This window comes from Polypterus senegalus, chromosome 8 (genome assembly GCF_016835505.1).
Source record: "Polypterus senegalus isolate Bchr_013 chromosome 8, ASM1683550v1, whole genome shotgun sequence".
Lineage (NCBI taxonomy): Eukaryota > Metazoa > Chordata > Cladistia > Polypteriformes > Polypteridae > Polypterus > Polypterus senegalus.
Genome location: NC_053161.1, coordinates 95,657,411 through 95,680,238, shown reverse-complemented (window position 1 = coordinate 95,680,238; position 22,828 = coordinate 95,657,411). Strand labels below are relative to the sequence as shown.

At 37.5% G+C, this 22,828-nt stretch overlaps 1 protein-coding gene across 4 annotated transcripts in view; it reads left to right on the top strand.

Annotated features, from left to right (window-relative positions):
- LOC120534138 (voltage-dependent calcium channel subunit alpha-2/delta-1) overlaps positions 1-22,828 on the top strand; it is a 690,895-nt gene that overhangs the window by 112,900 nt on the left and 555,167 nt on the right. For all 4 annotated transcript variants that reach the window (XM_039761461.1, XM_039761460.1, XM_039761459.1 and 1 more), the window contains exon 2: positions 9,776-9,857. In XM_039761461.1, coding sequence (XP_039617395.1) covers positions 9,776-9,857 — 82 coding nt within the window. The remainder of the gene's footprint in view (positions 1-9,775; positions 9,858-22,828) is intronic.

The following is a 22,828-nucleotide window of genomic DNA, read 5'->3' as shown; positions in this document are numbered from 1 at the left end:
AGATTTATTGAAAACGATGTAGGAGAAGAAAAAATTTAAGTCAAGAAACACATCCATTTTCTGAGCCCACTTACTGCAAATAAGATAAGCTCCAGCTTCTTGTTCTCCTAACAATATTGGCTGTAAGGCACAGACCAGACCTGGACAGGGTGCCAGCCAATCTGAGAGCAGGACTGGAGTAATTTAATCTGCACTTATTTGAGACGTGGAATGAAATATTGTTACTTTGAGAAAGAAAGAAAGAAAATAAAATAAATAAAAAAAACACAGAGGCAGTTAGAGAATATATGAACTGCACACAACCAGTAAATCCAGGTTGTAGGAGCTTTAAGGTAGCAGTAATGTCCACTACACCACCCTTGTAATATATACCATGTTTTAATAAGGTTATTTAAATCAGTTCCTTTAAAAATGGGTGCAGCATCTGCCTAACAGCTTTAGAGTCCTGGTTCAAAAAATCCCAATACATTCTTCTTTGGTTTGAGTGGATTACTCAGCTAATGTGTTCTTTCCCAAATCTCAAAGCTGGAAACGTTAGGCTGATTACCACATTGCAACTGTGTGAAGAATCATCCTATAGTTAAAGTCAAACACTGAGCTATTTAAAAAAAAAATGGAGAATTGTTTAGAAGTACTAGCAAAGCAGTTTAACTTGATAAGGTGCCACACAAGAGTCTGGGCATCAAACTAGAAGAAGTAGGAGTTCAGGGTGATGTTTTTAGATGGGTGGAAAATTGGCTCAGACACAGGAAGCAGAGGGTGATGGTGCGAGGAACTGAAATTGTCTGATTTTAAGAGTGGTATTACACAGGGGTCAGTGCTAGGGATGCTGCAACTTTTAATATATATGCAAATGGATTGGATAGGAAAGGTACTATATAAATAAAATGTACTATTAATATGTATTATTATAAGTAACAACCTGGTTAAGTTGGCAGATGATACAAAAATAGGTGGTTGGCAAATACTCTAGAATCCATTGAAGCATTACAGAGGGACTTGGATGGCATACAGACTTACGCAGAGTTGTGGCAGATTTAATGTAAGTAAATGCAAAGTGTTAAACGTAGGAAGTAAAAATGTTAGGTTTGAATACACAATGGGGAGTCTGAAAATTAAAAAAACATCTTAAGAGAAAGAACCTGGGAACTGCCAGACAGTGTCCAGAAGCCATTATGAAGGCTAATAGAATGTTAATTTATTGTATAGAGTACAAGTTCAAGAAGGTTGTAATCAACAAGTTTTATAGCTCACTGGTGAGGCCCCACCTGGAGTACTGTGTACAGGTTTGGTCTCCAGGCTACAAAAAGGACATTGAAGCACTGGAAAAGGTCCAGAAAAGAGCGGCAAGGCTGATTCCAGAGCTACAGGAGATGAGTTATGAGGAAAGATTAAAAGAGCTCAGCCTTTTTAATCTGAGCAAAAGAAGATTAAGAGGAGAGATGATTCAGGCCAGATAAGTTGAGAAGCATGCAGTGGTACAGCACATTGCCACAACCACCTACATGATAACACAGATTGAGATCCTGGTTGGCAACCCCCCAGGAAAAACACACAGTCCAGTCCCACCCTCTGGAAATCTATCTGCTACAGCCACGTGTTACATGGGCATCCCCTTGGCCTGGCCTAGCCGCTCGGGCCCCTAACAATGAAGATCCTGCGAGCTGGACCACCTTTGGGGAATCATGCCACATGGCCATAGTGCCATAACTGATGCTCCCTCGCAATGCAGGTAATGTGCCTTATTTGAGAATCTGTGAGCAACCGTTCATTCAACACAAAGTCAACAGTAAGCAAAGAAAACCAAAGAGATGCCGTACTGAAGGAGTCCAGTCTTCATCTCAGTCCAGTCTTTGCCCTGACATGACTGAAGGGTATAAACCTATGAGGGGAATTGGGATTAAGATTGTTACTGAAAAATGAGTTCACTAAGATGATGGGGAAACAGTTGGAAACTTGTTAAGGCTAAACTTCGTACAAATATTATGAAGTTTTTCTTCACAAAGAAATCCATAGGTACATAGAATTAGTTGCCAAGTACTGTGCTAAACAGTAGGATTTTAAAGACCTTCAAAACTAGACTTGATGTTATTTTAGAAGAGTTAAGTGGATAGGAATGGCAAGATTTGTTGAGTTGAATGGCCTGGTCTAATGTAGACTGTTCTAATCTTCTAAATGTTCTAACTTTGCAGCATGTACTGTATATAATGTTAATGTGGAATGTTTAGAAGTGACTAGGAAAATGGACTTCGATCCCATGATTGTTGGTTCCGACCTCACCTCCCTATGATTGTATCACTAAATCTGTCTGTGCAGCATCACACACTTCACCTGCAGAATATGTCAGAAGAATCTTATTTTATAAAAAATATTATGCCATTTACCTCAGGGTCTAAAAATTAGCTACTTATGGAAACTGAGCTTTTTGACTCATTAGCCACTAGTTTTCTACACTTTAGGGGCTATGAAGCTGGACTTTTAGGTTTAAGATAATGCAAACTAGTATGCCATTAATGATATTGACTAAGTAGCAGGATACCTATTTTGTATCAATATAAGCAATAATGAAAGGTGCCAGACAGCAGCTGCTGTTATGAATTCAAAAGACCCTCTGAGAGCTTGCTCAGTCTTTACAGATTGAGCTTGATCTGCATGGAACTTCAAAAATTCTGGCAGAAATGATGATTGCTTGAGGTCAGGTCACCAACTTGACAGCACTAGTCATAAAGAGGAAATGGGGGCCAATGACAGGCAAAAATATGTATGAGTTCATTGCTGTGTTATTAAATATTCATCATTTGCCTCATCATTGGGGAAAAAAATGAAGTGTTACACAGCCTGTACAGATAACCACACAATTCATTTTCTTGCCAGGTACACAGCAAAATTATCAATGTTACATGCACACTTAAAAATCAAAGTATATGTGCACATATGAAAATATATACACTTAAAAGTCTTTGGGCTATTTACTATGTTTAGAAACTGTATGCGAATCCCTGAAAAAGGCATCAAGGCACATGCAATAATCAATGTTTTTTCAGTTATGAGTCTATAAGCTATTTTTATTCAAACATCTTGTTTCTAAGATTTAAGAGTAAGTGAAACATTAGCAGTTCCACAATTAATTAACTTAATTTAGTATGTACAAAAGCTTAAAATATACTATATTATTTACTATATTATTATTATTAATAACGCATTTAAAAAATGTAGCCTTTGACAGACAGAATATGATCTTTTTCTGAATTTTGGCCACACCCCAAGTAAGAGTGTAAAAAGGCTTCCAATATTGAATTGGTGGAGGCTGACTCTATGTGGATAATGAGCTGATGGCCAGTTTATTGTTTTCAGCTGTTGGATCTGTTTGATAAATGTCATGTAGTACAAGAAGAACACTGCTGCCGAGCACAGCTGGCACCTCCGAATACATTTCAGTAATTGGATTTTCTAAACAGATGGCTAAATGTGTTTTTCACTAACTGTGGCCCATTTGTTCTCAATCTTCAGTTTAGGAAAATTCAATTTGTCCAAAAAAGGTTAGTCTTTTACATAATATGTGACTTTTGAAAGTGGGACTTGACTGGGTAGTATATGTTCAAAATATTTTCGAATATTTTCCAGACTCCTTTTTCACAATTAAAAAACAAAATGAGAAAAGAAAAAAATTTAATTGTACAATATATTACTTGGTAAACATGCTGTAAATATAGTACAATTTCTGCAACACAAAGATTCTGTTTCAGCAAGTACACTCTTAAAAATGAAAGTGCCAGAGTGGTTCTTCAGAGCGATGCCAAAGAGGAAACATTTTTGGTTCCCAAAAGATAATATCCAAATGAAGGTTCCAGAAAGAACAGGCTCCATACAGTTAATAACCAGGAATAGATAGTAACAGATTTGTGAAATAAAAATGGATCATAATTTCAAAGGGACTGATGCATATGTACAGTAACACAGGTTAATTCCAGATTTTCTTAATCTGTTAGTGTTCTGCCACGTGGACTGCCCTACATTAAAGATAATTTTTCAAAACGCAAAGAACCAACTTCATATGGAAAGATCCCTTCCCAGAATGAAATGGGTCTTTGTCAAGCAATGGTTCTATGAGTTACCACAACCCAGTAAAGAACTATATAGTGCCGTTAAAGAACCAACATTTTTAAGAGTGAACTTCATCTTTTATGGGAACAAAAAGAATTTGGATTACTGCTACTTTTGGTGGAAAATTTTACGAAAGCTTAACTCTTGCTGTTTTTACTGTATGCAGAATCACTTAGAAGTTACAGGACATATTTCAAAACTGTGTAAAATACATTGCATTCGGAAAGTATTCATAGCGCATCACTTTTTCCACATTTTGTTATGTTGCAGCCTTATTCCAAAATGGATTAAAATCATTTTTTTCCTCAGAATTCTACACACAACACCCCATAATGACAACGTGAAAAAAGTTTACTTGAGGTTTTTGCAAATTTATTAAAAATAAAAAAACTGAGAACTCACACGTACATAAGTATTCACAGCCTTTGCTCAATACTTTGTCGATGCACCTTTGGCAGCAATTACAGCCTCAAGTCTTTCCGAAAATGATGCCACAAGCTTGGCACACCTATCCTTGGCCAGTTTCGCCCATTCCTCTTTGCAGCACCTCTCAAGCTCCATCAGGTTGGATGGGATGTGTCTGTGCACAGCCATTTTAAGATCTCTCCAGAGATGTTCAATCAGATTCAAGTCTCGGCTCTGGCTGGGCCACTCCTTTCATACCTTGGCTGTGTGCTTAGGGTTGTTGTCCTGCTGAAAGATGAATCACTGCCCCAGTCTGAGGTCAAGAGCACTCTGGAGCAGGATTTCATCCAGGATGTCTCTGTACATTGCTGCAGTCATCTTTCCCTTTCCTCTGACTAGTCTCCCAGTTCCTGCCACTGAAAAACATCCCCACAACATGATGCTGCCACCACCATGCTTCACTGTAGGGATGGTATTGGCCTGGTGATGAGCGGTGCTGGTTTTCTCCAAACGTGACGCCTGGCATTCACACCAAAGAGTTTAATCTTTGTCCCATCAGACCAGAAAATTTTGTTTATCATGGTCTGAGAGTCCTTCAGGTGCCTTTTGGCAAACTCCAGGCGGGCTGCCATGTGCCTTTTACTAGCGAGTTGCTTCCGTCTGGCCACTCTACCATACAGGCCTGATTGGTGGATTGCTGCAGAGATGGTTGTCCTTCTGGAAGGTTCTCATCTCACCACAGAGGACCTCTGGAGTTCTGACAGAGTGACCATTGGGTTCTTGGTCACCTCCCTGACTAAGGCCCTTCTCCCCTGATCGCTCAGTTTAGATGGCCGGCCAGCTCTAGGAAAAGTCCTGGTGGTTTCGAACTTCTTCCACTTACGGATGATGGAGGCCACTGTGCTCATTGGGACCTTCAAAGCAGCAGAAATTTTTCTGTAACCTTCCTCAGATTTGTGCCTCAAGACAATCCTGTCTCGGAGGTCTACAGACAATTCCTTTGACTTCATGCTTGGTTTGTGCTCTGACATGAAATGTCAACTGTGGGACCTTATATAGAAAGGTGTGTGCCTTTCCAAATCATATCTAATCGACTGAATTTACCACAGGTGCACTCCAATTAAGGTGCAGAAACATCTCAAGGATGATCAGGGGAAACAGGATGCACATGAGCTCAATTTTGAGCTTCATGGCAAAGGCTGTGAATACTTATGTACATGTGCTTTCTCAATATTTTTTTATTTTTAATAAATTTGCAAAAATCTCTAGTAAACTTTTTTCACGTTGTTATTATGGGGTGTTGTGTGTAGAATTCTGAGGAAAAAATGAATTTAATCCATTTTAGAATGAGGCTGAAACATAACAAAATGTGTAAAAAGTGATGCGCTATGAATACTTTCCGGATGCACTGTATACAGTATGCAGGTTTGTCAATGTGTGTACAACAGAACTTGAATTTACAATTTGATATGCAGGTTTGCTTCAACAACTTCTGACAAAAAATATTTCAAATGCCGCATCGGACATTGCTGAGCATGAATTCTACATGTCAATTTGCTTTTAACAGATATTACAAACACATTCTTCTTGTTTTGCTTCTTTGTTCTATCTAAAATATGGAGACTATAGTTCATTCAACTTTGTCATTTGAACCATGTGAGAAATCCAGTGAAAAAATACTTCTTTCGCTTGAAAAATATTTCTGTACTCAGAATTTGATTATTTCAGGTTGATGCTGAATGCGTACCCCCATGTATTTATTTATCAAGGCAAAATAATTGTAAAGCCTTATTTTGTGTGCTTCTGAAGTCACTACAACAGCATTTTGGGACAAAAGTTCTAACTTACATCATTCATTATACTTACAGTGCTCTTAAAAACACACTGGCTGCATTTCAAAATAAACATCAAACACATGAATTACAATATCCTGCATGATTATTATGCATCTGTTTTTCATGCTTATGATGCACCTGTTCTTTATGAACACTTTTATATTTCTTCCGGCTCACTTCTCTTCTGTTTTTGATCTTGTTGTTCTTACTCTGGGTGACAAAGTCTTCTGTTTTTCTGCTTCTACTTTGTGGAAAGCTGTTTTTTTTCTTAGAGATTTTGTGAAGGTAAATCATTGACTGTTTTTTAAAGTACACTTATTTTTTTTACTGGAATAAACAGTATATTTACAGTAATCCCTCCTCGATCGCGGGATAGGTGAAAATCCGCAAAGTAGAAACCATATGTTTGTATGGTTATTTTTATATATTTTAAGCCCTTATAAACTCTCCCACCCTGTTAACATTATTATAGCTCTCTAGACATGAAATAACACCCTTTAGTCAAACGTTTAAACTGTGTTCCATGACAAGACAGAGATGACAGTTCTTTCTCACAATTAAAAGAAAGCAAACATATCTTATCTTCAAAGGAGCGCCGTCATAAAGGAGCGCCGTCAGGAGCAGAGAATGTCAGAGAGAGCGCTCGCAAAGAAAAGCAAACAATCAAAAAATCAATACGTGCTTTTAAGTATACAGAAGCACCTGATAAAGCGGCATTTTGTAGAAGAGCGTCGTGTCCTCTGTGCAAACAGCCCCTCTGCTCACACCCCCTCCATCAGGCAGAGAGCGAGAAGATAGAGAGAAGCAAACAAGCACCGCGCGGGAAGCATATCTTATAGCATTGAGGAGTTTTAGTTAATATGTAATACATGCTCTGATTGGGTAGCTTCTAAGCCAACCGCCAATAGCATCCCTTGTATGAAATCAACTGGGCAATCAAACTGAGGAAGCATGTAACCTAAATTAAAAGACCCATTATCCGTAGAAAGCGGCGAACCAGCGAAAAATCTGTGATATATATTTAGATTTAAAATCCGCGATAGAGTGAAGCCGCGAAAGTCGAAGCGCGATATAGCGAGGGATTACTGTAATCATTTTTATCATTGTTGTATCTTTCCCTAAATGTCTGAAAAAATAAAAAAGTATTCTTTAAGGTAAATATTTACTTTATGCATCTTGGTATGACACTCAAATCTGGTGATGAACAGTGTCTGGTGTCGCCATCTCCAATCTCAGTGCAGACTCTTCTTGTGTAGCTCCTGGCGGGTGAAACGAGCCCCCCAACTCCACTCAAAAATCTGACTCCCTCAATGTATTCAAGACGTGTTTGAAGACTCTCTTTTTGGTGAATTTCTGTTTAACTGATAGCTGTTAGGTTTTGTAAATGTGGGAATTGCATCTAGCTTATATATTGTTTTGAGCTTTTCACTTAATGGAAATCAATTTTCTAGCATTGTTCTGGAACATTTGTTCCCAAACAGTCCCCAGAATCTTATTACTCAAGTATTTTAAACCTATTTTGTAAATTGCTTTGGATAAAAGTATCTGCTAAGCAAATAAATGTAAATATAAATAATCCCTTCAATGTGTACATGTTACCCATTCTTCTACTTAACTCGACCCACATTGCTAAGTGAGTTGACATCTTATTGGGTTAGCGCTTTATCAAAACAGATAAATACTGTCCAGATTTACAATGAAGGTCAAAACGTGTCGAGGTTCACCTCAAGTTATAGAGCTAATGTGGAATGTGGTTACAGAGTGATGACCATTTGGCTAATGTCATCAAATCTTTGATGTTGCCTATTGTAAACATGTCTGGAGCAAACAGCAGGAAATTAACTGTCCTTTCGTCTAATGGCAACTGCCATGTCTCAATTCTTATGTTAATAGAAATTGTATGTTTATATTTTGCTACGAGTTCTGTGTTACCGTTTCTTTACATTGATATGTGTCTGTATGTGTTTTGTAATTTACTGTGAATTATTTCTCTAAATGTGTGAATGTGTACTGATCGTATAAGTAGTGAAAAGGGCCATACATTAATTGAATAGAACTGAGTATTAAGCATCGGTTTCCTGACTGCTGCAGCTGCTGTTTAGTTTCACTAATACATTGAGATATTTTTGGTTTTCCAGTTGCTATGTCACTCTCAAAATATCTAATCCTTATTTTCTTTAGTTTCCTATAGAAAGTTTTCACAGTTTATTTAAACAAGTAGATGTGTTTCCTTTAACTTGTTAAGAAGTTAAATTTAGTTTGGGATGTGTTTCATTAATGTAGCCATTTATGCTGGGGGGCATACTGTTGAAACTGAAACCAGTAATCCTGTAAAGACATCTGTCATTTGCTTTGGTGTCAGTTCATTATTAAAGTAAACTATATTCGAGCATTTAAAGCAGCAAATGTAATCTAGGAAGAGAGTTCTTAAAATAAGAAAAAATAAAATGAGACCTTCGCAAGTTTGTTAAAAGTTTTTGTAACTTTGTTATTTTAGAATGAACAACAGAAAGGCTATGTCCATCCATGCATTAGTTTACTGATTTGTCCATCCAATTGTTAAGTCCACATATTCCACACAGACCTGGCTAGAAATCAAAGTCAGACTCCTTAAGTGTTAAACATTGTGCCACCAACCACATCTCCCTAGGGAAATAAGCTGACTGATTATACTCAAGGTTATCAAACACTGCACCCTGAGTCTGATTCTACAAAATTACCACAGAATCAAGGAATATACTTAAGCAAAATGATTTATTAAAGGCAAAAACTGTCCTTTGAAGTACAAATTGATAGGAGTGATAAAAGAAACTGTGATCCTGAGTTTGGGCAGTGCTTCTGTCGTGTTCATCTTAATATTGACAGAATGCACTACGTAGGCTCAAAATTTCTGAAAACGGCAGTTGTCTCTTATTGTATTGCTTTCTTTTGTTGCATTGTATCATAATCCGTTGTAACGCTTAAATTGCCCAATGGAGAGAATGTCTAAAATGATTTTGTTATGATGTAGCTCTTCATCTGTGCCCTTAACTTTTTGTACTATTGAATAACATTGAGTCCCTTCATGTGGTTAGCACAGAGTCCTGAGAGTATGTTTAAGTGAGTTTGATAATGATTAAATATTATTTGTAAAGTAGTAAATATTCTGGTAATAATCTGGGTTTATTGTTATTTTGGTTTTTTTTTCCAGTTATTTAATAATTTTAATGTTACGCTTTTTCCAAAAAAAACCAGAGTGAAATATGAACACACATAGATAAAAATGCTTGTCAAAGACTAATATCAGATCTTTCTATGTGAAAGAGTCTTGACTGATGGCCATCAGCATCAATTTGCCAATCGGGGGCAGCATGTCACTTTTTATTTATGATCAAGATTCTTAGCCACCTTTACTTATGATCTGATTGGACATGTTTCTTCTTCATTTACAGGATAAAGTTATGGGTTGAAAAAATGCAGGAAGACCTTGTCACACTGGCCAAAACAGCGAGTGGAGTTGAACAACTTATTACAGTGAGTATAAACTCTTTGATGGTACATGTCAGTTGACTTCACCTGAAAACTGTAATTGAGAGTGCTCTCTTGCCTTAAGGGAATGGAGAAACATTCTCTCCCTGGATTGTATTGGTGATATCTGCAGGTGGCTTAAAATGCAAATGCAAACCAGTTGCCAGCGGATCTGTTTACTTTTCCTGTTTACCATTGTGATGGGTTTGGTAAAATGAAAGAATGAAAAGGACAGGTGCTGTCTTATAATGCACCCTGGACAAAAATGATGTGTGTTAACCCCCCTCCTTTTACCTTCATACAGTCCTCTCCAAATCAGAACTAGCACACCATGTCACTGGATTAAAAAATAAAAAAAATGTAAATATGGAATCAAATATATCTTCCTTTACTGATATTTCGTTTGTGTTTTGAGAGATTTTCGAATACTAGAAGATTACCAACAAATTTGACTAAGACTGCGTTCTTTTAAATGAAATCATTTTAAAAGTATGAAAGACTTATAAAAGTCTTTAATCTCCTAATTCTGAACCTTTTCTGTTACTTGTTTCTTAAATCTAGTCAGTTCCCTGTCATAATAAGCAGCACTTGAAGCTGTGCAGAGGAGAGCTCCAGGATTTATTGACGTATCTTTGCTCTAACAGAGAATTAAACCTGTTAAGTTTCGAGCAGAGGACACTGCATGGGGACCTAATCCAGGCCTTCAAAATTCTCAGAGGCATTGGTAAAGCAGATTCAGCAGAAATCTGTCAGCTTAGTGATGAAACACGTACTTGAGCACATCAATGGAAATGAAGGAAAAGTGTATGTAGGACTTCCAGAGTTATGGGACTCTGGAACAAACTACTGGGGCATGTAGCTGAAGCAGAAACCTTGACAGCATTTAAAAAGAATCTGGATGAGATATTAGGATTATGAACTTGATGGACTGAATTTTTCTAATTTCATATGTTCTTAGGTTCATATGTTCATAGTACGTTGGGGGCAGGAATAGTTTCAGTCTTGTTGCTCAGTGACAGCTGTTACATCATACTGTCTGAATGGACTGATATAATTAAATAAAATGTATAACATAGTGTAAAGTCACAAACAAATAGTAGCTTGTAAGTGTATTGGTTGAGTCAGGAAGTCAACATATTTGCTATCACCAAGTGTTTTGCCCATGTTGAATTTATAAAAAAAGCAATAGCTTATGCACATATACACATTCTACTGTCCATTTTGCATAGTTCAAATGAATGAACATTTTAAAGTAAACTAAAGTTAAGCGATCTAAATTTACAGATTACTCATATTTTATATTATGTTATATTTGAATACTGTATTTGAGTATTAATCTTTGAAAGCTGAATAGTTCAGTTGTTTGCTACTTAAACAGCACTAAAATGCTATTTGAAATTGTATGCAAATTAATGCAAAGTAAAGAATCACGTTTAGATATGCGTACCACTGACAAAATAAAATTAATAAATATATTTGTTTTAATGGACTGACTGTGAAACTGTTTGAGCAGCAGAGAGACATTTTCTCTATTATTTTGGGGTATCTATTCAAAGGGATTATCATTAGTCAAAAGAAATGGAGCACCTTAAACAAAATGTCCAACAAAATTCAAATAAAAGAAATCTTTTCCAAAGTTGTAATCAGAAACTTTACTATCTTAGTCTTGGAAGTATATTTTTAGACTACACTACACTTGAAATTTACTTTTCTCAGACAATTAAAGTTCATACACTTCCCTGAGAGCTATGCAATATGTCAATAGAGCAGCTTGATGACATCATACATCATTTCTCTTGTGTTTTGTGACTGACAACAGATGCAGTTGCTATAAACAATACGGTGACACCCATAAAAAGCAAACACTGAAGGCACCATCTATTAAAATAATGAAGATCTCATAACATCACAAAATTGTTAACCATGTAAAACATCAGAAAAGAAAATAAAAACAGATGAGTGCCTTACAATAAATAAGTTTAAAAAAAATGACAGGGAAGCTATGTGGAAAAAAGCATCAGCACAACAGTCAACACAAAGTCAAGTCAAGTCAAGTTGGGGAGCATGCACTGATGCAGTTGCGTTTCTGCACCCAAAACAAAACGAAACAATTCGGGATCCCGATTGGCAACTCCCCAGGCAGACATGCGTTCCAGTCCCAACCTCTGAAAATGAACCTCTACCTGCCACTGCCAGGTGTTACATGGGCAACCCCTTGGTCTGATCCACCCACTCAGGTCCCCAACAATGAGGATCTTACGAGCTGGATCACCCTCAGTGAAATGCGTCACATGGCTATAGTGCTGTAACTGACACTCCCTCACAATGCAGGTAATGTATCTCATTTGGGACTCCATGAGCAACCGCTCATTCAACACAAAGTCAAAGCAACTGTACCCAAGGATTTTCCGGAGAGACACAGTACCAAAGGAGTCCAGTCTTCGTTTCAGGTCGCTGGATACCATCCATGTCTCGCAAACATATAGCAAGACAGGAAGCACCAGGACTCTAAAGACTCAGGAGCGCCACACACCCCTTTCCAGCGACCTCATGACCCCCCATGCTCTCCCAATCTGTCTACTGACTTCATAGGGAGAGTCGCCAGAGACATGAATGTCACTGCCAAGGTAAGTAAACCTCTCAACAAGGTTGACACTCTCTCCGCAACCCAGACAAACTGCTAATAGCTGTGCCTAAGAGGTCATTCAAGGCCTGGATCTTGGTTTTTATCCAGGACACTCGCAAGCCCGGACCCTCAGACTCCTCGCTCGGTTTCTTCAGTGCCCCGATCAAAGCCTCCATTGACTTCGCGAAGATCACAGCATCGTCAGCAAAGTCAAGATCCATGAATCTTTCTTTACCAACAGATGCCCCATAGCCGCTGGACCCCATGACCTTGCCTAACCCCCAGTCCATACAATCATTGAACAGAGTAGGAGCAAGAACACACCCCTGACAAACCTCAGAATCAACCTGGAAAAATGCAGAGGTTCTGCCTCCACTCTGCACAGCACTCACAGTACCAGTGTACAGGCCAGCCATGATATCCAGGAACCTCGAGGGAATCCCGCGAACCCTCAGGATGTCCCACAGGGCAGCTCGATCAACTGAGTCGAACACTTTATGAAAATCGACAAAGGCTGCAAAGAAACTCTGCTGATATTCGCGTTTGCGCTCCATGAGAACCCTCAGAGCTAGGATGCGGTCGATGGTAGACTATTTAGGCGTAAAACCAGACTGTTCTGGTCGCTGGTAGGTGAGCAAGTGATCACGGATCCTATTGTGGATGACCCTAGCAAGGACCTTACCCAGCACCAAGAGCAGTGTTATCCCCCTGTAGTTGCTGCAATCCAGGCGATCACCCTTCCCTTTCTAGATAGGGACGACAAGTCCCGTTTTCCAGTCAGTTGGGAGGATGCCAGTCTCCCAAATGGAAGCAAAGATTGCTTGCAATGCCAGGAGTACAGCCTTACCACCTGCCTGGGGATGTTCACTCTGGATACCACAGATCCCTGCAGCCTTTCCTCTCCACATCTGGTTCACCACCTGTGCAATCTCAGTGAGATTGGGTGGTTCACAGCTAATTGTAGGATAGGCTTCAAGGACCGTGGACCCAGAGATATCCAATGTCCTAGCCAGAGGAAAACAATAACTGAAAACAATGTATGCACCCCAGCAAAATGTCCTATTTTAATAATAACCTTAAATTTTCTTAAATATTTTATTCAATCAAGTCAGCAGCTGCATCCTTTTCTGTTTTTCCTGCATATGTTGAGCTAGCTGTCAAACAAGAAAGGTTGGTCAATTTATAGTTATTCCACTCTATCCCACAACAGACAAGAAAGTTAAATAAAGTGCAATGTGGAATATATCCACAAATAAAGAGATCTGTACAGCAACATCTGTTGACATTCCAGGGAACTACACATGGTTAACTAGTGAATTACATGGATTCAACCCTCCAAATAACACAGGAAGTATGACAGAACATTGAGCAAGATGGTGTGGAATATTTTATAGCACATTAATCAGTAATGCCTCCAATGATTAGGTTAACACATCAAGGGAAAAAGCAGAAGCAAGAAAGATAAACAACAATCAAAAAAGAAATGCTAAGATAGAGGAGCTATATAAAATGTGCATGACCTTTAATACAAATACAAGAATATGCATAATATAGAAAAACTCTGGAAGTTCTATATTACAGGTATGTGAAAGAAAATTAGCAAGAAACAAGACATGTTTCTGTTATGTTTTCACTGATGACTTTAATTTTTTCGGACTGTTCCTTGGTCCTTTCAGGTTTATCAAACATTGTTTCCAGGAATTTAAATAAATCACATTTGTTTTTTTGTTTTTTTTTTTTGTTTTGCACCCTCCCCCACTGCTCACATCCAAATTTTTTTTTAAAGATTTTGAAAATGACCAGAGTTTACACATCGCTAACACAACTGTTTAAAAGTCAGCACTGTGCATTTTATTACTGTTTGACATTTCAGAGTCTTACAAAAAAAAAAGACTTTTTTTGTGATTGTTGTTGTTAGTATTTTTTATATATATATTGTATATCAGTTGCTGGCTGTACATTTCACACTTAGGCCTTCAGTGGTGTCCAACCTGAATTAATCCACCTCTTAATACCATCATTATGATGCCATGGGTATAGAAACCATCAATATTATACAGAAATGCAGTATAACAGGGCATTGCATCACAGGCAGGTATATCATGTAACGGGAATGAATGGCATTACTAAAGCATGAAACCCAGTTAATACAATTCAACAAGTCTCCTTTCACTGCTTCCACAGATGCACCACATACGAGGTGTGATCAAAAAGTACAGTGAATGTTGATGCAGAGCACCATCCAAGAGCAACGCATGACCGCCCGAGAGCCTAGTTTGTGACAAGTTTCACCTTGTTTGATACTGTCAGTCATTTGTGAGCCACTGTTGAGTTCAAGTGTGTTTTCAAGTTTGTCATTAATAATGGATATTGAGCAATGCATTAATATGAAATTTTGTTTCAAATTGCAAAAAGCTCAGGAAACCCATCAGATGTTAAAATCGGTTTATGGTGACACTGCATTGACAATTAAGTCTGTTTACAAATAGTTTGATAAATTTCATAATGGATCTGATCTGGTTGAAGACGAGAAAAGATCAGGACATTATTCAACATCAATAACCAAGTAAAATGTTGAAATGGTTTAATTCTTCATCGTGACAATGCTCTTTGTCACACATCCCTTCTTGTACGACAATTTCTCTTGAATAAAAACATTATGCTGTGTCTACATCCACCTTTTTCGCTGGATCTGTCACTGTGTGACTTCTAGATGTTCCCTAAATTGAAAATGACCATGAAAGGCAAACGATTCCAATCCATTGAGGACATCCAGGCAGCCACAACAGCCCAACTAAAGACACTCTCTGCTTTGCAAAGTGGCAGGAGCGTTGGGATAAGTGCATTCGAAGTGAAGGAAAGTATTGTAATATTGCAAAAAGCACTTCTGAATACTCAAAAACCCCATTAAATGTGTGAAGCAAAAAGCAAAACTCAAAATCATCCAGGTGTGCATTAAATCCACCAGTCCAAAGCACAAAGTCCTTGTCATACTAATCATGATGTTCCAGTATGTGGTGAAACAGCTCCTTTAGGGTAACTCTCTTCTCATCGACTTTACTGACCAGTCTCGATACGTATTGCCACCACCTTGGTGCCACATGAGGAAGACGCTGCTGGCAAATATAATTCAGTAGTTGCATGCGCCATAGGTATGTGGAGAAAAATGCAGCCAGGCCATTAAGGTGGGAAAAAAGATTTTGCATTCTTTAAGCTTTGAGTCAGTACTGAATTCAGCCAATGTGCATAGCAGTGTATAATAATAATAATACCATAGGTGCCATCTCCTTAACTTTAACCTGCACCCCATTTAAACCAGATGACATGACCGCTGCACCATTAAAACACTGTACTACAACTTTATCCAGACATTTATATTCCTCCAAGAAACAGACAATAAGAGCAGTAACTAGTAACATCTTCTAATCTGACAAACCACTCCTTGACACCTGTGCCCATCAAAGAATGCAGGACTAGTGTGAGCTGCACCACATTACTCATGTGTGTCGTCTCATCCACCACAACAGTGACAAAGGGTGCTTTATTAATCTCCCTTTTTATCTCTTCTCTCATCACTTCAGCAATAGCATTAATCAGATCGTTTTGTATTTTGCCTGATGTCCCACAAAACACTTTGTTGGTGGATAAGTGGTAATGTGAGTCTGTGTTGTTTCCTGCAAGAAAAGAAAGAAGCTCCAAATAGATTCCTCTTGTTGTGGATCCTGTGCTTTCATCGTGTCCCCTAAATATTTAATAAAACCAAATTTAATGAGACCCTATTTGTCTAATCCTGACATGAAATTTCATACCAAGTACCTTATAAACCTATTTGTGCTTTGAATTGCAACGTTAATATTACATTTGTTTTTCTACAGCATAGATACAGTATTCTGCCTTCAAACTGCATTTCTGTGAAGGTGTTTCCAACAATTTAATAAATGGTCCAAGAGACTAAAGGGGAGAAGGGCATGATGAAGACAGATGATATTTTGGAGTGCTTCCTGTACATGGTGATCAAGCTTCTTTTGACCATGTCAAACAACTCTCAGTGTAGCCTTTTATTCTATATTAAGTGTATCATAAGTTTCCTATATGAGGGTTTACTACAGAGACTCTTTTTTTCACAAGGATAAAGTGATACTGTCAAGTCCACATCATGACAAAAGACCTTTGCACTGGTTTGCTATTAAAATTCAACCACAACACTATTTGTTTGGTTTCTCTTTCTCTTTTTTTTCTTTTATTGAAATTAATTTTATTTGATAGAGTGAAGGAATGTAAAGGCTCAACTAGAGAATTCATATACTGTATTCATCAAAGACTAAAAAACAAGTGTTGTGATACCAAAAGAATAGCATATATTTAATCGGCTTAGTCCTTGACAAGTGAAGTGATATGAAACAAGAACTGACGTTTTTCACACTTGCCTTCAAAACTGAATGCACTATAGGAAGAGAGCCCTGCTCGGTTGATTATTCATGTTATTAGAGTGCAGTGACAAAACCTGACTAGAATGTTATTTCTCTCATGTGAATGATTCCAATGGATATTTAAAAGTGGATTTAAGTACTGTGCTTCTTCTTTGTTACCTTTGTTCAAGAACTCAAACTTGGTTTTAAAAAGAGAATAAAATCAGCAATGTTCAGCAGTCAATCTCTGTTATTATACAACCTCAAATATCTTTTTAACAAAGAGCAAATTTCTTAATATAACCTTGACAAATGATATTCTCAAAATTCTAATAGAAATTAGAAAAATAATAGATTAGGGCAGAAAAAGTATCCTATTCAAAATACAGCCTTTACATGATCCTAATAAATAAGGTAACAAACTGTAGTGACCTTCGTCATGATTTACAATATATAAACATACTGTTTATTCCATGATCTTTTAGAAAGAAAAAAAAAGTATTTAACAGATGCCAGCTTGTTCTTGCTAATTCTTGCTAGATATCTGGCATTTATTATTCAACTGTTAGGGGCTCATTAATTTATTCGACTCAACTACTGTACACTGTTGTACTGTAATTCCCACAGTCATCTTTAAGACAGTTACTTGCAGAAAATTAGAACTTTCTTTACATCATTGTAGCTGTTTCATTATTTCAAAAATTCGATGTAGTAAATGCTTACTGGCACCTATTCTAAAGAAAAGCGTGCTTTGACAGATTATAGATGTTTTGAACATATTCTTTTTATTTCACATTGTGTATTAAGTGCATTGCACTAATTACATTAGACACACACTGATTATCAAATGTGCAGTTGCCGTTGTCAGGTTCCCTGGTGCCAGTGTGTGCGCTCAATCACCTCCATCAGGGCAGCAATTGCAGCTCATCTGAGCTTTAAAAAAGAAATTACAGAAAAATCAAGTGATTTTCTGTGCAAAATAACAAGGGTTTTGCTCTTGTTTTACTTCTTGACCACATATTTTGGTGTGTCTCAAAATATTATTGAACAGAGGATTTTAGTAATTGAGCATTGTTTTTATCCATCCATCCATCTATTTATCCAATCCGCTATATATCCTAACTACAGGGTCACAGGGGTCTGCTGGAGCCAATCCCAGCCAACACAGGGTGCAAGGCAGGAACAAATCCCAGGCAGGGCGCCGGCCCACCGCAGGCATTGTTTTTATAGATGGCCTTATTTTGGTTAGTGTCCTTGCAGTTCCTCCACTTGTAATTGTCCACCCAATTAAAACAACAAGAGAGAATTAAAGAAAAAAATCGGATTCCTTTAGGAATAAACAAATTCACCCGCACACCCTGATGTCTCTTTTGGATGCTCATTCAGTTTCAGTATTTAACACTGCGTCTAGATACACAAAATTTCATGCTGCATTTTTTTTTTTAATTTATTATTCCTTTAATGTTGACTTTACCTATTACATCTTCCATTACTAATATAATTTTATTTTTGGGCTGTTCTTTCACTTGTTATATATCCTTTAAGGCACTGACATTTAACAATATAAACATTTCAGTTTAAAACAATAAAACTATGCATATTTCTGATTGTGCTTATCTAGCGAGCTGAATACTGAATTTACTTGGTACACGTAAGTAAAAATACCGTATTTGAAGTATGGATCAGTAAGGATATTTTACTACAGCTAGACAGTGCCTGGGGACTTGCACTGTTATGCACAATGCATCTCTAGAGAGGCAATTGAAAGTGAAATTTCAGACAAATAAAATGCAATATAATAATATCCAGTAAATTGAATTTATCTGATATCACACCATGCTGATATTTCTTCACCATTATGTAGAATATTAGGAATGGTAAAGGCATACTAGAGTATACAGACAGAGAAAAAGCAAATGCTTTGAACTTGCACCTTATTGAATTTTATACATGTGAAGAAGTCAATAACCTTCCAAAAGTAACAGGGACAGCTAAGAAGGTATTTAGTGACTTGAAAATTGTTCAGGGAGAAGTACTGCGTTGATTAAATCAGCTGAAACCTAACAAATCACCATGACCATTTAATATTTATCCTCAAGTGTGTAAGGAAATATGTGAGTACATATGCTGTATAAACACTTGACACATATTTTTGAAAAATATCTGCACATTAGGGAACTTCCTAAAGGCTGGACTATTTTCCTGTTGTATAAAAAAGGTGATTGGGCTGATCCAGTTAACTATACACCAGTAAACTTAACATGCATCACAGGGAAAAATGTTGGAAGCTGTTATTAAGGAAAAGATCAAGCAGCACATTTCTAGAACAGGAGTATTAGCAAATACTCAGCATGTGTTCAGATGGGGACAGTTGTGTTTCATTAATAGGCTAGAATTCTATGAGAAAAACCAGAAAAAGCATACGATAAGAAAGGTGCATAAAAGATTATCTATTTTGATTTTCAGAAGGCTTTTTTAACAGAAACATTTGTAGTAATACTAGTGGCCAGCTTCTCTCTCAGCCCCTCTGGGATATTCTACAGTATGAGTTCTGGCAGAAGAGCTTGGTTGGCGCTGACCCGACACAGACTGACACCGGAGGCACAGGTGAAAATGAAAATAAAGATTTTATTTTTCTTCCGATCACATCTTCCCCGTGTCCCTCAGCTACAGCACACCAAACGAAAACACTGAAAACACCAAAAACACCCACAATCACTCATCTTCCTCCACTCCTCCTAGGCAGCTTTGTCCTCCTCCTCCTCACGACTCTGGTGCACTGAGTAGTCACCGCAGGCTCCATTTATAACCCACCCAGAAGTGCTTCAGGTGGCAATTAACCTAAATTAGGCTGCACTTCCGGGTGTGGCTGCGTTACCGCCCACACGGGCTCAGGAAGCCTTGCAGCTCTCCCTGGCAGTGGCCACGGAGCCCAACAGGGATGAGCTCCGGTGTTTCAGGATAGTGGCTCCGATGCAACCCAGGGGTGTGCCACCAAGTGTTTCAGGGGACGTAGCGTGGAACCCATGGCTGCTCCCCCAGATCTAGTGTCAAAGGGGCGTCCCGGCCGGGCAATGGTCTCGGCCGTCCTCCACAAAGTATATGTTTGGGGAAGTCTAATAGGACTAAATTCTTCCATACTTGGATTCCATGGCTCCAATCACTTTGTTGTCATTTCTGATGGGTACCAGTGACACTGAGAATGCTACCAAGAATAGAAACAGAATACAGTATGCTACCTAGCAGCTCTAATGAGATGATACTTAATTAAAGTAGTGAGTCTTTACCCAGGGTTTTAATAGTTTTAAGACCAAAATGACAATCACTAACCCAAGCAGTTGGATCATTTCACAGTTTTAGGGCCCTGTGGGTAAAAGACTAACCTCTCAATGTTGTTTTTAAAATTCTTGATATATTTTGGAGAGTGAAAGCTCGAACATAACAACAAAAAAAATTCTAACGCAAAGATTTGGGCTTAAGTATCAGTTGCCAAAAATTCTTCTAAAACATTTATTAACTATACACAGGAATATGAAACCCTGTCATTAAAATAATTACATGTCAATAACAGCCAAATTACTAAGCAGGACGCAAACAGAATTGAGTGGTTTGAAATGTGGATTTGAAGGAACATGGAGAGACCAAAGCGACAAGGAAATAAAAACTACAAATTTGTCTGGAAAGCTACATAGAGCTTGTGAAGATCTATACAGAAACCAGAAGTGGCTCCATTTATTTTATTAAGTGATAATTTATTATTTCTTTTGCCATCTGTTATTAGGTTAATATATAGATGCTATTTCATTGAATTGATAATATTTAAGCAAATTAGAACCTAATTTGTTAAAAAAATATCTATAGATATATGAGTAGATATGTAATATTTTTAAATAAATATTTTATTTTGGATTTTGTTTATTGTTTTATATTTCCAAATTTGTAAATATGGGCCAAATTCCTTTATTATAACAGAATAAAATACGATAAATGTTAAACATAGAAGATACTTTGAATTCTTTACTGGCAGAAAACAAATGATGAAGATGCTAGGCTGGCTAGAGTCTGTCAAAAACGCAGCAAGAATAATGGCAAGAACTTGACAAATATGGAGTTATGTACAACACTGGTCATAAGCATCTTTCTTCAGGTCCACTTAAAATCTTTTTATCCAACACATTTCAGTTTCATGGCACAGTTTTGCACCTTTTGGTTATGTTCTAATCGTCAAGATTGTCTAGTTGCATAGCAACGACTGCTACATACATCATTTCGATTCTGTTTAATGCCTGTAGTTTATATAAGGGTCATGCGAGATGGTTGGTGCTTACTCTTTGAGCTTGATTTCAGAGTAAGAAAGAGATGTGAGATGTACTCATATATTTAGAAAAAGGAAAATAAACAAAAAAAAAATGGCCAGATAGTTTAATAAACTATTTTTGATAATAATACAGTTTTGCTAACTTAGTACAACTTCCTTGTCTGTCAAACTTACTGTCTGCATTCTCCTTTGCATCTTAATTTTTGTCTGATTGTTTAAATAACCAGCTATGCTTATCAATTTTGTCCCACTTGTCAGTTCCCACATCTGTAAAATTAAATATTCTACCTCATTTTCCTACCATGTTATAAGCAAGAAATTAAAGACAAGTAATTTATTAAGTGACTTGCATATTGCATTTGGCCATTTCACTCTGTAAGGTTACGGTCTGTATCATACAGTCGTATTAGCTTGTTTAGTTGCAAAGGGAGATAACTGTACCATTCTTTTATTTGGTGATCAATCGGTTCATACATAATTGATGGAAGTGTTAAATGCTGTCACGAGTATCATTTCAAAATAGCACATCGATGCTTAATGGGTTACAAAGTCAGGGGCTGGGAAAGTGTTTTAGTACAGACTAGATCATGCTCATCTACCATTGTATATTTTATGCTCAACAAATTGAGGCAACGTAGTCATGAACATTGCCCATATAATGTCAGAGATAAACATTTTGTGTTCTACAATGCTGTCAAATATGTGTATTTCATTTTTACATAGTTGGAGATTTGTTTATTAAAATGACTAAATTGTGAAGTTAATTTTCCTGTTAATGTTTTTACATCACACTTTATATTACAGTAAAGCAACTGAATCATGATCTCTTTTTCTCTTCAAGCTAATTACCAAACATTGACGCCACTTCTAAGTACACATAAACATTCTTATCCATTTTGGAACTTTTATGGTTATTATTTGCTGGCATATACAGTGCATCCGGAAAGTATTCACAGCGCATCACTTTTTCCACATTTTGTTATGTTACAGCCTTATTTCAAAATGGATTAAATTCATTTTTTTCCTCAGAATTCTACACACAACACTCTATAATGACAATGTGAAAAAAGTTTACTTGAGGTTTTTGCAAATTTATTAAAAATTAAAAAATTGAGAAAGCACATGTACATAAGTATTTACAGCCTTTACCATGAAGCTCAAAATTGAGCTCAGGTGCATCCTGTTTTCCCTGATCATCCTTGAGATGTTTCTGTAGCTTAATTGGAGTCCACCTGTGGTAAATTCAGTTGATTGGACATGATTTGGAAAGGCACACACCTGTCTATATAAGGTCCCACAGTTGACAGTTCATGTCAGAGCACAAACAAAGCATGAAGTCAAAGGAATTGTCTGTAGACCTCTGAGACAGGATTGTCTCGAGGCACAAATCTGGGGAAGGTTACAGAACAACTTCTGCTGCTTTGAAGGTCCTAATGAGCACAGTGGCCTCCATCATCCGTAAGTGGAAGAAGTTCAAAACCACCAGGACTCTTCCTAGAGCTGGCCAGCCATCTAAACTGAGCGATCGGGGGAGAAGGGCCTTAGTCAGGGAGGTGACCAAGAACCCGATGGTCAATCTGTCATAGCTCCAGAGGTCCTCTGTGGAGAGAGGAGAACCTACCAG